The sequence below is a fragment of the Apus apus genome, chromosome 1 (assembly GCF_020740795.1).
Source record: "Apus apus isolate bApuApu2 chromosome 1, bApuApu2.pri.cur, whole genome shotgun sequence".
Taxonomy (NCBI): Eukaryota; Metazoa; Chordata; class Aves; order Apodiformes; family Apodidae; genus Apus; species Apus apus.
In genome coordinates this window covers 31273955-31287165 of record NC_067282.1, presented here as the reverse complement: position 1 = coordinate 31287165, position 13211 = coordinate 31273955, and the positions used below count along the sequence as shown (strand labels likewise).

The 13211-nt window shown below is 39.5% G+C and overlaps 1 protein-coding gene across 4 annotated transcripts in view; it reads right to left on the bottom strand.

Moving 5' to 3' along the window:
* Positions 1-13211, bottom strand: part of ENOX1 (ecto-NOX disulfide-thiol exchanger 1) — a 367973-nt gene that overhangs the window by 37801 nt on the left and 316961 nt on the right. For all 4 annotated transcript variants that reach the window (XM_051631836.1, XM_051631825.1, XM_051631855.1 and 1 more), the window contains one exon: positions 5307-5491. In XM_051631836.1, coding sequence (XP_051487796.1) covers positions 5307-5491 — 185 coding nt within the window. The remainder of the gene's footprint in view (positions 1-5306; positions 5492-13211) is intronic.

Genomic DNA, 13211 nt, shown 5'->3' with positions numbered 1-13211 from the left:
CAAAGGCAACACAGTGAGGCCAACACTAGTACCTCTGGCTTTTCTACTCAGAGTGGTTACTATACATTGGAGGTGTATGATTTTGCCTAAAAAGCAGAGATGACTCTTGTGCCATCTCACTTAAACAAGTACTGTGGAACCTGTGTACACCCTGCAGCCCTCATCACCAAATATGTACCCTGGCCATCCTCCACTGAGGGAGCAGTGAGTGTAAGGAGGAAGCTGTGACACACTCCAGCAGGTCTTCTCACTCTCCCAACCACAACAGTGACATATACCACAGACAAGACTGTCCTTCTTTGCACGAACACTGAAAGCCTGAAATGATGGCTAGTCATCTGGCTTTCATCAGGGGCCTTTAAAACAAGGTGTATAAGGTTCAGATGCATGTGTTATTTATTTTGCAACCTAAATAATTACTAAAACTGCAAAAGCAGTATGTAGGAAATGTCAGGAGCAATGTGGCCTTTGCACTAAGAGCTTGAGTTGCATATTGAACAGAAAGGACAGGAAGGTATTGGATAGGCAATGATTAACTATGTACTCTCTGTCTGTTGCAGCAAACAGGGTAGGGTCTCTGAGGTTCACAAGCAGTAATTCTGGCAATTCCTGGGTGCTCAGAAGCCAGGTTCACAATCTACATTGCCATTTGAGTGAAATTTATATTTTTTGGGGAAAAAGAAGATAAACACTTTTATCATGCTGCATCAGCCATGTGAGTCATCAACAGGGCCAGAATATATTCAGTCTCCTGCTGAGACATCTAAGCTAACAGGGTCGGTGGCACCCACAGCAGCTTTCAGCCTTTCTGTCAGTGCCTACCACCCACGGCTGTTCCTACTGTTCTTCCTTTCCCCCCATGAGTACTGTCTTTAGGAGGGGCACCAGGCTCATTGCCTGCTCTTGCAGTAACCCCATGCCTAGGTTTTAAGGCATCTCTGCCAATAAAGAAGAGCTTGGGTGTCACTGTATGTTAGGAGTATGAACCCAAGCTCAGCTAATGAATGGGTCCCTTTAGGGAGCCAAGGCCTCTTCAGTGTCCCAGATACACCCTAGCATTTGCAATAGCAGAACTGTAGACTATTGTGTACATTTCCTGGAGAAAACATAGAACCACAGAATGCCAGCATGCAAGGGACCTCAAGGATCATCTGGTCCAACCTTTCTAGGGAGGAACATGGTTTAGATAAGATGGCCCATCACCTTGTCAAGCTGAGGCTTAAGTGTCCAGTGTTGGGGAATCCACTGCTTCACTGGGCAAATTATTCCAGTGTCTGACTGCTCTCAAAGTGAAAAATTTTCTTCTTATGTCCAACTGGAATGTCCCAGGCAGAAGGTGGAAGCATGGTTTACATGGGAATTTCTGGACGACACCCTTAGCTGCAGGAGCATAATTCAGGCCATCGCAAACAGGGAATTGTGAAGAGGAAAGAACATTATTGTGCATTTACAAGATGCAGTGAAGTACTCTGCAGAATTACCAGTCTATTGCAAATGAACCAGTTCAGGAATCAATACAGCAATGCAAGCAGGGCCCAAACCTTGGCCAATTAAGCCTGAAAAAAAGGGGGAACTAACTGGTTCGATCATACAGCCATAATACAGGTAGACTTAGGACTAACTTGAGGAGTAAAACATTGCACTGATGGCTGTACTATGGAGGTGGTTCATGAACAACACTGAATGACCAGTGAAAATCTAAAATTTACTTGGATACGTGCTAATGAGTGCCATCTTCTATGTGGCAAACTGACATTTTTCAAAGGCTTGTAATGTTATCAATTTCAGGCAGATTTTATACAGGATATGGAAACCACTTCATTAATTCAGCAGCAACTCACTGTCAAACTGAATCCCTGTTTCAAAGCTTGAAGGTGGGAAGTGCATTTCCTCATAAATTTTCTTTGGTGGGCAGCAAACAAGCAAAGAAGAGTTTTCACACTTTACTCTTGGAATGGCTGAAATATTTTGCTGAGAATTTTTTCAAAAGAATTGTGCTTGCTGCTCCACATGTCCAAATGGTTAAAATTTGGAGAAATTATATACCCACTGAATACTGAGTCCTCTAATGGCAAGCATTAAGCAACACTACTAGGTGATATTTTCTGCATTACATATAGGCTTGTATCTGGTAAAACATTTCAGACTGAGACGCAAGATTCTAAAAATTCTTACAGCTGTGCTGTGAAGTATTGTAAAAATAGCTACAACTAAAACATCCACCCTGTGATAAAACACTTTGTTAGAGAATTCCAAACACTGCAGGAAATACAGAGCCATTAGAAAAGTGATCTACTTGGTATCTACTCATATAGAAATAAATTGAAGGCAATACCACCTATGCAGCAGTGACAAGTTAATTCAATTTTCATCTCAAAATCAGGTAAAGTGTATCTCATCTGCTACCATGGATACAAGACATTATTTCCATTTGTTTGAGATTTCACAGTGGGTATGAAATTAAACCGTGACACAGTTTTATGGAGAAAGTTGACTAAAAACCTGGCAAGTTCAATGTCAATAGTCCAAAGGATTTCCTTTTTTAGATGCACTAAATAAGCAGGTTGCTACTGCTGCCCATAAGGCACACTCCATAAGCAAACATCTGTTTGATTTTGCTGATGCTACTTTGGGTCAGTAGGAGTGATGAAAGAGAAACTAATCATTAATTTCATTAGCCCTGCAAATCTGGGAAAGAATCCTGAAAAATGTCCAGATGGCAGAATTACATTAAAAATACACTGATATTATGCTACTTGCTATTGTTTGGCACCAAATATGTTTATAAAAACATTTCTTGATTCTGAAAATGCATTCACTTTTTCTCATGTAAATCTGCTTTTCAGGCTGCACCTCAGATCACTTGCTCTCCAGTTTTCAAAGTTAGAAGAAGAAGAGGTGTATGAAAAAGCAGGGGAAAACGAAGAGGGAAGAAGGAGGAGGAATACATTTTTTAAATGCCGACATATATGTAGGGTACAGGATTTCAATGGCACTCAGTTTACCTGGTCTGAAATTAATTTTAAGATATACAAAATGATAAAAAGAAATACAGCTATTTTTGTTAAAGTATTACACTCAAGTCCTGGCTATATGTTAAATATTTCATAGAGAGACTGATTTCCATAGATGCAGAGCAACTGGTATACTGATGGATTTCAGCTAAGGTGGTCATCTCTCAACTCTTAAAAACCAAGCTGAGACAAAACCGAGTCTACCTAAATTAAAGGCTTAATTCTAAATTATCATGCATGAACTGCATGAAAAGCACAAAGGTTATAGGATGTCATGACTATGGCTAATAACTGAAATCCAAAACCATTATCCAGCTGCTTAATTGACGGATAATTTCTTACCAAATATTCTGAACTCTACCTCCCATACTTCTGTCTTGCTGCACTCCTCAGCATATTGTCAGACTGGATTATATGCATGTCTTCTGCAGCTCCTTGCACCATCTCTAATTATAACCCATTGGGAGTTAGTAGGTCTGACCCTGAGATTGCAAACTAGAAAAATTCAGATCCTCACAGCAAAATTGCCACGAACATAGAAACTCTCAAAGGAATACAGACTACGGTGTCCACTGCTAGCTGAAGAGAGAGATAAAGAAGTCATTCTCTGTTATTGACTTGCATTATTAACATTTGCTTGAAGTTAAAACAGAAATCTATTTATATTCCATGGACTTGATTATCCTTCATCCAGACCCCAGGTAAAAAATTATAATAATGCAGAACGAACATTAGGGCTCTAGTGTTTTGATTTAGTAATATGTTGTGCCCACTTTTCACCAGTTTTAGTGGAGAATTAGCACCAGGTTGAAATTTAGAAAAATATTCATATATGCAGTTAAGTTTAAAGGAACCAGTGGTATTTAAGTATCCATTTGTGTAAGGATAAGACTGTGACTAGACCTCAAGCATATTTAAAGTATACTGAAACCTCAAGTATTTCTGATTAATGACTTTATTCCTAAATTCAGGAAAGATTTTATTCCCGACTTACCAATGACTTATTTTCTATTTTTAAATATTTTATTCCACTACGCCTTAAATCACCCTTATCTTGTAAAACTCTGCAGGCTTAAAGTTTATGTTTGTATAAACATGTGTGGGCTTGTCTTGTGCTCTCTTATTTGGTGTTAGGTGGGATTTGCAGACTTGTTGGTTTTGATGGGTACTGTGATAGCAATGCAATTCCTAACCTAATCAGGCAGTTCTTATGTAAATGAGTGTCTCCTGGCTTTTGTCATTAAAAAACAGCTTAGTACAATCCGGAAGAGGGTACATCTTGTCCCCTTCTGGAATCTAATAATTGGGATTGACAGAGTTGCTTCAAGGCACAGATGAATGAGGAAAAATTAAAGATGTCACTCTGCAGTGACTTCTTGAGAAGCTCCATGCTAGATGGGAGCCCAATCCAGTGTGGCAGTGAGCCATTGCCCTCATGCTCTGTCATACAGCAGCTGAATGCAAGTGCCTGGGCAGGAAAGAGGCTATTTACATACACCTTGAATGATGAGGGAGGGGTGCTTATGTGTTAGTAGACATGTCAGACAAAGCAGTGGGAGCAGTCTGGATGTGCTTGCCAGGACTTGTCCTGCACAATGTCAGGAGCACATTGACAAATCAGGAAGAATGGGTAAGATAAACTGATCCCCCCCTGCAGGGCCACATTGTGGCTTCTGTCTGATTGATGTCAGAGGAAAAGTTTTGTGCTGCACTAAACCACTTAAACATTGCCTGGACGGAAAGGTTGCATCCTTGGGCCAGCATAAATAATAAAAGCTCAGGAGACAGCATTGATGTTGCTATCTTCTTATAAATTAGCAGGAGCGTAGTCTGGACAAGCTGGAAACATCTTGGTCATCTTCAAGAGTCAGCAGAAAAAAAGACTAAGCCAAGAAGTGGAGATGCATCTAAGGATGCAGATGAATGCAAATTAAGGCACTACTGGCTATGCTACACTGGACAAATTTTCTTGAACTTTTGTGCAGAGTTAAGTCCAACTGGATTAAGTGAGGAGAGCAACAGGGGATGATAAAAAAAAATTTGTTCATAAATAACCAAGTATAAGGAGTTTGCTGAATGATCAATGGGTTTACAGTTTATGAATTCCTAAAATTACTATCCTAAATATGTCCCAAAATCCTCTTCCCCTTTCCCTCACCTGAATTCCCTAAAATTTTTACTCTCAAAAGGATTCAGGATTTTCATGGCTAATAGCCTTGAGTACAGCACAGCCCCCTTGGTACCACTTTCCTAAAAAAGAAGACCCATGCTTTTCTTCCATGGCAATAATACCTGCTGCATGCCTTGCATAGTCTGCTGCAGGAACTGCAGCTGCTGGTCCTTCGTAAGGCTTTCTTCTGTTCGAAAGAGCTGTCCTTTCTCCTGTTTCAGGAGCTCCACTTCATTCCTGTAAGCATCCAGCTGCCATCGAAGACTGTCGTTCTCTTCCTTTAGCGCATACGCTTGGGCAGCAAGAGCTAAAAGAAAATGAAAATGTGAACAAATCAGTAAAATTTATTGTTTCCTTACAAATAATGCAAAAGACATTGTCAGGGGAGATGACAATAGAGATGAAAGCCAGTGAGACATTTCAGAGATGAGACAAGACCCAGCAGAGCTGAAAATTATTAGGTTCTGGCAAAGACTGTTGCTGGGAGGTTATTTCCTGGGGTGGAAGGAGGCATAAAGTGACTCTGGATAACTCAAATGTGACTTGCAATCTGGCTGCTAAATTTAGGCTTGTCTTTAAGGAAGGAGCTGGCATGCAGTCCAAGGGCAAAGCACCCACCAACTCTGCAACATCTTCCCAGCAATGCTATAGGAACTGATACAACCATTTAGAATGTATACTAAAGCATTTATACTACTAGAGCAGCAGCCAGACTTTCCAATCAGATCTGTGCTAAGGAATTTTGACTATGTAAAGTTGCTGGACTTAATCCCATAAGAGAGGAAATACAGAAATTCCTCTCCAATCTTGTTACGAATGACTTTGTAGCAAGGGTTATGAGGAACCATTTAGGTAGAAAAATGATGTAATAGAGTAAAATTACATAAAATGCAAATGCTAAAAAAAAAGTGTTGGCACTACAAGAAGATTACTACATTAAAGGCATTGAAAGACACTTAAGTCATTTCCTTAGGAAGCTCCATTTGGCCCCTTTTCAATTTAGAATGGCATTTTTATTATCATAACTGATAGCAGGTGTTTGCGAAGAAATCGATTAGTATGCAGGGATGGAAATTACATTTGCCAAATGACTTGCACAGTCTGCAAAATAAGCTAAAATTGGTGTAGCAAAAGGCAGAAGGCTATAAAGCATGTACTAGGAACATTATTTAAATAAATTATCCAAACATAAATACACATAGGGAAGCATGGCATTCATTACTTTAGGGATGTGGTTACCATCCTATAGAAGAACCTACTCCTGATAGTATTTATACTTGGCAGTAGCTGTGGTCATTTGGCATCACAAACTGCCATACTATACTATTTTCCTTCTTGGAACCCAGTAACACAACAACATTGGAGAGCAGCTGTAATTAAAAAACAACAATCCACCATAGCCAATTCTATCGACATTTGGTAACTGAAGCACATCACTTATTTACATTCCTGATTAAATTATTTCAGGCTTGGTATCACAGAATTCTTTCTTGCCCACCTATAATAGCAATATGGTTAAAGTTCAAATTATGGGAAATCGTATATTAACTTCATTAAATGCTAGGCCTCTCTTGACTAGGCCTTCTGCAGATAAAGAGTCCCCTGTTCCCCACAATGACATGATTCAACACTTTTGAGAACTTATATCAGTACTTAGATAGAATGACACAATATTTCATTACCAATAAAAATGTTTTATCTTTGGTAAGATAAACCAACCTTTTTTTCTCACATAATCTGTATTATTTTAAAATAATACAAATGCATTATCAAAAAAACCCTATAGTTAGCTACTATTCAAATACAGACATGGATTGGTTATTGCACTTAGTTTTGGTATTCTACAGAATATCTCTGGAAGATTTAGCAACAATTACAGTATTGTTACATCAAATTAAATTGTTCTGAAAAGCATGTAATCATTCTTCCATGACAAAATTTACCCTCAAGAAATTGCAATGATGAGTCCAATGGGCAAATAAGAGGATGAAACCATTTTTTTTTATTTTTTTTTTTAAGAGCCATCAAGTTATGCTAAAAAAAAAACCCAACCAACCAACCAAAAGCCAAGCAAACAAAACCTTCAGTCTAACAAATACTCAAGTTACAATTCAATGGTTCAATGGTTTGGGCTAGAAAGGGCTTTTAGAGATCATCTAGTGCAACCCCCCTGTCGTAAGCAGAGACATCTGTCACTAGACCAGGTTGCTCAAAGCCCCATCCAAACTGATCTTGAACATTTCCAATGCTGTGGCATATATCAATTAAACTCTCCATAAATTAAAACAAAAAAACCCATACAAATAAAAAAACAAATTTAATGAAATACTCAGTTCCAGCCAGAAGCTGTCCTTCTGCTCTCTGAAAGCATGAAAGGAGTACATCATGGGCACACTCCATCAAAGAGTTGGTTCACATGAGCTGGCAATGTGCACTTGCAGCCCAGAAATCCAACCATGTCCTGGACTGCATCAAAATGAGCATGGTCAGCAGGTCAAGGGAGGTGGTTTGCCTCCTCTACTCCACTCTCATGAGACCCCACCTAGAGCACTGTGTCCAGTTCTGGAGCCCCCAACACAGGAAGGACATAGAGCTCTTGGAGTGAGTCCAGAGGAGGGCCATGATGATGATCAGAGGGCTGGAGAACCTCTCCTAAGAAGACAGGCTGAGAGAGTTGGGGTTCAGCCTGGAGAGGAAAGACTCTGTGGAGACCTTTTAGCAGCCTTCCAGTACCTGAAGGAGCAACAGGAAAGCTAGGGAGCGACTTTTCACAAGGGCATGTAGTGACAGCACAAAGGTTAATGGCTTTAAACTGGAAGAGTGCAGATTTAGGTGAGACATTTGGAAGAAATTCTTCACTGTGTGGGTGGTGAGACACTGGCACAGGTTGCCTAGGGAAGTTATGGATGCCTTATACCTGGAAGTATTCAAGGCCAGGCTGGATGGGGCTTGGAGCAACTTAATCTAGTGGGAGGTGTCCCTGCCCATGCAAGGGGCTGAAACTAAGTTATCTGTAAGGTGCCTTCCAAACCAAATAATTCTACAATTCTATGATATGATTTTATGATACTCAAGTTTTTATAGTAGATTGTAAGCAGGAATTCATCTGCTGTCCATCACCTAATCCAGCTCTCAAAAAAATTACAAAGCTGCTGTGTAAGCAAAGCAGAGGGCATAAGGCTTAAATACTTGCTAATGACAATCCCCAGTGAAATGTGGGTTAAGACCCAAATTCTGCAAAGGGTCAGGCTCCGCGACTGGGAAAAGCTGCTGCTGTGTGTTTGCAGGGCCACACTACAGCTTAGTTAAAGAACTTCTTCTCTTTTCCTCCTGAGTGAATTCAGGCTATTGAGTGAGGCTAGGGACAGGATGAGAAGTCTGCTACAGAGACAGCAAATTAGGGGCAATAGAAAGGCATCCTGCAAAAGTAGGTAACCTGTAGATGACGAACCTAAAAATACCTCACCCAAATGAAACAAGTCACAATTCAAGTGAAGGTAACCACCCATTTTTCCTTTAGAAATACAATACTGCTTTTTCACTGCTAAAAATTCAGTTGCACCTCTGAATGTCACTATTTTATGTTGTTACTTTATGTTATTATTTTAAAACTATTGTTTGTATACTGCATTAAAACCTATATAACAATATAACAAGAATTACATTACAGTACTACCAAGAAGTCCCATTCAAGGACAAGTACCCTGTTCCAGATTGCAGGCGCTGAAAGACAAAGGCTGTATTTGGAAGAGGTTACATCTATTTCAAGACAAAATGGAAAAATCCCAAACAACTTAAGCTGAGAGAGTAAGAATAGAGTGGAGACAAGTTTGTGATATTAGGCAGGATTCCCAGAAGTGTAGAATTTCTCATCAACATTATTATACACTCTGGTGATCTTCCCAGCCATTCATAGCAAGCAATTAAAGGTAAAGTCCAAGTTAGGAGAAATGTGTCCTTAAATAAGGAAGTTGCAACACAAATAGCAGCAGTGTAACAGCATAGTAAATTGTCACAACCTTTTAAATGAATTAATTATAGATAAGACTCCACAAACGATATGGCATTAAATACACATAGTTCTTTTGCTAGTTAATTTATAGCTACAAGTAGTCAATTCCTAGAGTGTGTGAACAGAGTGGTTAGCAGAAAAAGAGAGTAAGACAAAGAAAGACATCTGGTGGGCCCCAGGGGTGCCAGCTCATTCAGTGCTGGGTAACTGTTTTAAACAAAATCAGAAACATTCTTTATGTTGACCTGACATAACTATAATTTTAAGATTTTTAAATTTTAATGAACTGGATTCTGGGTTCAGATCAACATCCCTTTTGATTCCAAACAAAATACCTATTATATTAAAAAATTAATTATAATAAAATTTGATTTGTGTTTCATTTATAATACTCACATATAAATTATAAATTATATATTATTTTTAAAAGGCACCTTGCTGAATACTAAATTAAAATCAGAGAAGATTTTTTGGGGGAGGGGAATCTGCATTTTAACACATTAGAATTTTTCAAATTTTTACTGACATTTTTCCTGTGACTTAACTGCTAAAGCTATCAAACATTTTTTGGTTAAAAAAATAAGTTAGCTCATCTCAGTGCAACTTCTCGTGCCATTTTAAGTTTGGTAATTGAGATAGTCATCTACAGAATCCCTCTCTTAGTCATGGAAAAAAGCACCTTAGGATAAAAAGACAATGAATTCCAAAAGCATTTACAGAAAAACTATATACACAGAAGCTAGACCAAAAGAAAACTCCAACAAGAGTATCAAATTGCTGCCCATGATGCAAGCAGAAGAAAATGTTCCTACCTAAACAAACATAGCTGCAAGTCAGTTCAATATATGCCTTGCAGCATTTTCACTGAGGGATGTTGCATCCCTCAGTGATACCTGCCACTCTCAGAGAAATGGCTGGAGAAAGACTAGACATACGCAAGTGGGGGAAACCTTCACCTTGATTATTTGGAGGCCACCTAAGAGGTTGGTGTGATTTCCTTGGGCTGAGGCAGAAGAATTGCAAATATGCAATTTGACAGCAGCCTCACTGGCAAAATAGACTCCATGTAGGCGACCCAGGCTAGACTTGCAAAAAGACACACTTTTTTTGACTGACTTATCAGAAATCCTCTGAAGTCTAAGAATATATTAATTGACTGATGTCTCAGAAAAAACAATCAATTAGCCTTATTTTTCTAGGGCATCTATTTTAGATAATTAGGAGTGTGCTTTCTTTAGTAGTTATCTCTACCTTTTAATTTGAGCTGCTACTCTGTGATTACATTTAACCTAATGCATAATAATGCCCACTGGAGTCAACATAGAGGAAGTCTTTGCAGGTGACACAGTGTAATAGTAACATTTTGTGACTATGACATCATGTCATAATGGCCAGGAAACAAAGTGAACACCCCACATCTCTGAAAGTATCTATTTCTTGAGAAAACTAAGGAGAAATTGAAATTTTCTGCCAGCTTTATTAATGTATTCACACTTGGGATGTGCTTTTTTTATTATGTGATGACCTAATGACATTATGGTTAACATTAATGAGTACTGTGTTCAGTTCTGGGCCTCTCACTGGAGCCTAAGAAGGACAGCAAGGTGCTCGAGCATGTCCAGAGAAGAGCTACCCAGCTGGTGAAGAGCCTGGAGAACAAGTCCTGTGAGGAGCGGCTGAGAGAACTGGGATTGTTTAGTTTGGAGACGAGGAGGCTGAGGGGAGACCTTATTGCTCTCTACAACTACTTGAAAGGAGGTTGTAGGGAGATGGGTGTTGGCCTCTTCTCCCAGGTAAATAATGGCAGGACGAGAGGAAGTGGCCTGAAGTTGCAGCAAGGAAAGTTCAGATTGGATATTAGGAATAATTTCTTTACGGAAGGTGGGGTCAGGCACTGGAACCACCTGTCCAGGGAGGTGGTTGAGTCACCAACTTTGGAGGTATTCAAGAAACATGTAAGATGTAGCACTTCAGGGCATGCCCTAACGGCTGAGGTGGTAATCTGGTGGTTTTTTGTGTATTTGTTTGGGATTTTTTTGTTTTATTGTATTGGTTGGTTTGTTTGGTTTGTTTTTTGTTTTGTTTTTGGTTTTTGTGTGTGTGTGTGTGTTTTTGTTTGTTTGTTGGTTTTGGGATTTTTTTTGTGGGTGTTTTCTGGTGGAGTGTGTATGGTTGTGTCTGTTAGGGTTGTTGGGTTTTTTTGTGTTGATGGTTGGACTGGTGATCTCAGAGGTCCTTTCCAACCACGGCAGTTCTGTGATTCTGTAATGGCAGACTGCTACTTTGCATACTGGGGACACTGAGTTGAAATGCACAGGCAGTGTCTCAGGAGTCTGAGGCAGTCTGGAAATAGTAACTGAAAAATAACAGAGCAAAGACTAACAACAGTAACAGAAAACCCTTTTGTAAATTCCAGGGAGTAGAACTTTTTCTATAGATTTTTTTTCCCCTATAGATTCCTCTATATTGTATAGAAATAGATCCTGAAACTGACATCTGTGCTTGTTTATCTAGCTTCAGACCTTTACTTCTAGCCTCTTTAGAAGAATTTCTCAGGGTTTTGGAATTATAGCCAGTGTATTGATGCAGTGAAGTGGATGAAAGCAGACTAAGAGCATATTCCCAAACCTTCCTGCCATCTGAGTTCTACTAATGCCATTATCCTAATTTCTTGACTTGAAAATACGGTTTAAATGATCTAATGCTCCTTTTGATATCATCAACAAGAAAAGCATCAAAACTTGTCAAAATTATGGCTGTTATTATGGTAATTTTTTGCATCACTCCCATTGCAGAGCATTTACAATGCAAAAAAAAAAAAAAAAAAGCCATCTTGCAAGACACAGCTACTCCTTCAAAGAATTTTCAGCATGAGGGACTGAACAAATGTGTGAGGAGAGAAAGAAGGACACAAAATTCACAACTATAAATACAAACAATAAAAGTTATCCTTCACCTTTCGCTAGCGTGCTTGTTTTTCAAATAGATGAACTGTGAAGCAGTGCAAGGAGGGGAAAATCAGCAAGGAAAAACACTTCTGGAGGATCTGGAAGGGCAGGAGCTATGTCGATGCTATAGAAAGCAGAGTAAGTTATACAATAATGACATTTGTCATTTCTAAGGAAGATGGTTTTAGCAGAATTTAGGCATGGATGGTCTTAGGAGATAAGTTGTGTGTTATCTGAGAAAGGGCTCAAGCAAGGGCCAAAGAAAAGGGACTTTGGGAATTCAAACATGAGGTCACAGGGTTTGGGTATGAATTTTGACAGAATAAAGGCAGAGATCAGATTCTGGGTGGAACAAAAGAAGATTTTGTGCATGTGTGTATGCTGGCATGTGTCAGAAAAGTGGAGAGCTGAGACTGGTGCTGCCTTGGAGGAAAAAAATTTCATAGACTAGATGGGACCACTGAGGCCTCATTATTTTATGCTATAAGGCTCTACTTAGTGTTCCAGCAAAAAGGAAATAAAACTAATTATGCCACAGTCTGAGGATCCCATTGTGATCACTCAATGGCAGGGAGTGTGTGACATGATGCCAGTGAGTGACACATGCCTTGAGGTCGGTGGGAAGGTCAGGTTTGCAGGAGATCTGTGAGGTGGTGAGAAGGAAGGCACAGCCCTCATTGCAGATGGGAAGCTGGATGGCCTCTGAGCTGGGGGGCCACACTGAGCAATTAGAGAAGCTTTAACCTATGCCTCTGCCATGAACTGTCAAAGCTGACCCTCTCTGTGTTTTCCGCTAGCTGTCAGCTCCTGGCAGAATGAGTTGGGGGTGTCATTAACTACAACTGCCCAAGTATAGATCCACTTGTCTCACACCTGACTTTTATATACTCTACCATAAAAACTGAAACTCTGAAAAAAAAATTTAGTTATAACTGCTCTGTGTACAGTTCAAAGGAATTTGGGACAGCAACTCTTGGATGGTTTCTCCAAGAAGCTTTCTGGAAGGCTAAGACTAAGCTACAACTTGGTCACTTTGAAGCATCTTCCAGTTCACTTTACAACAATGT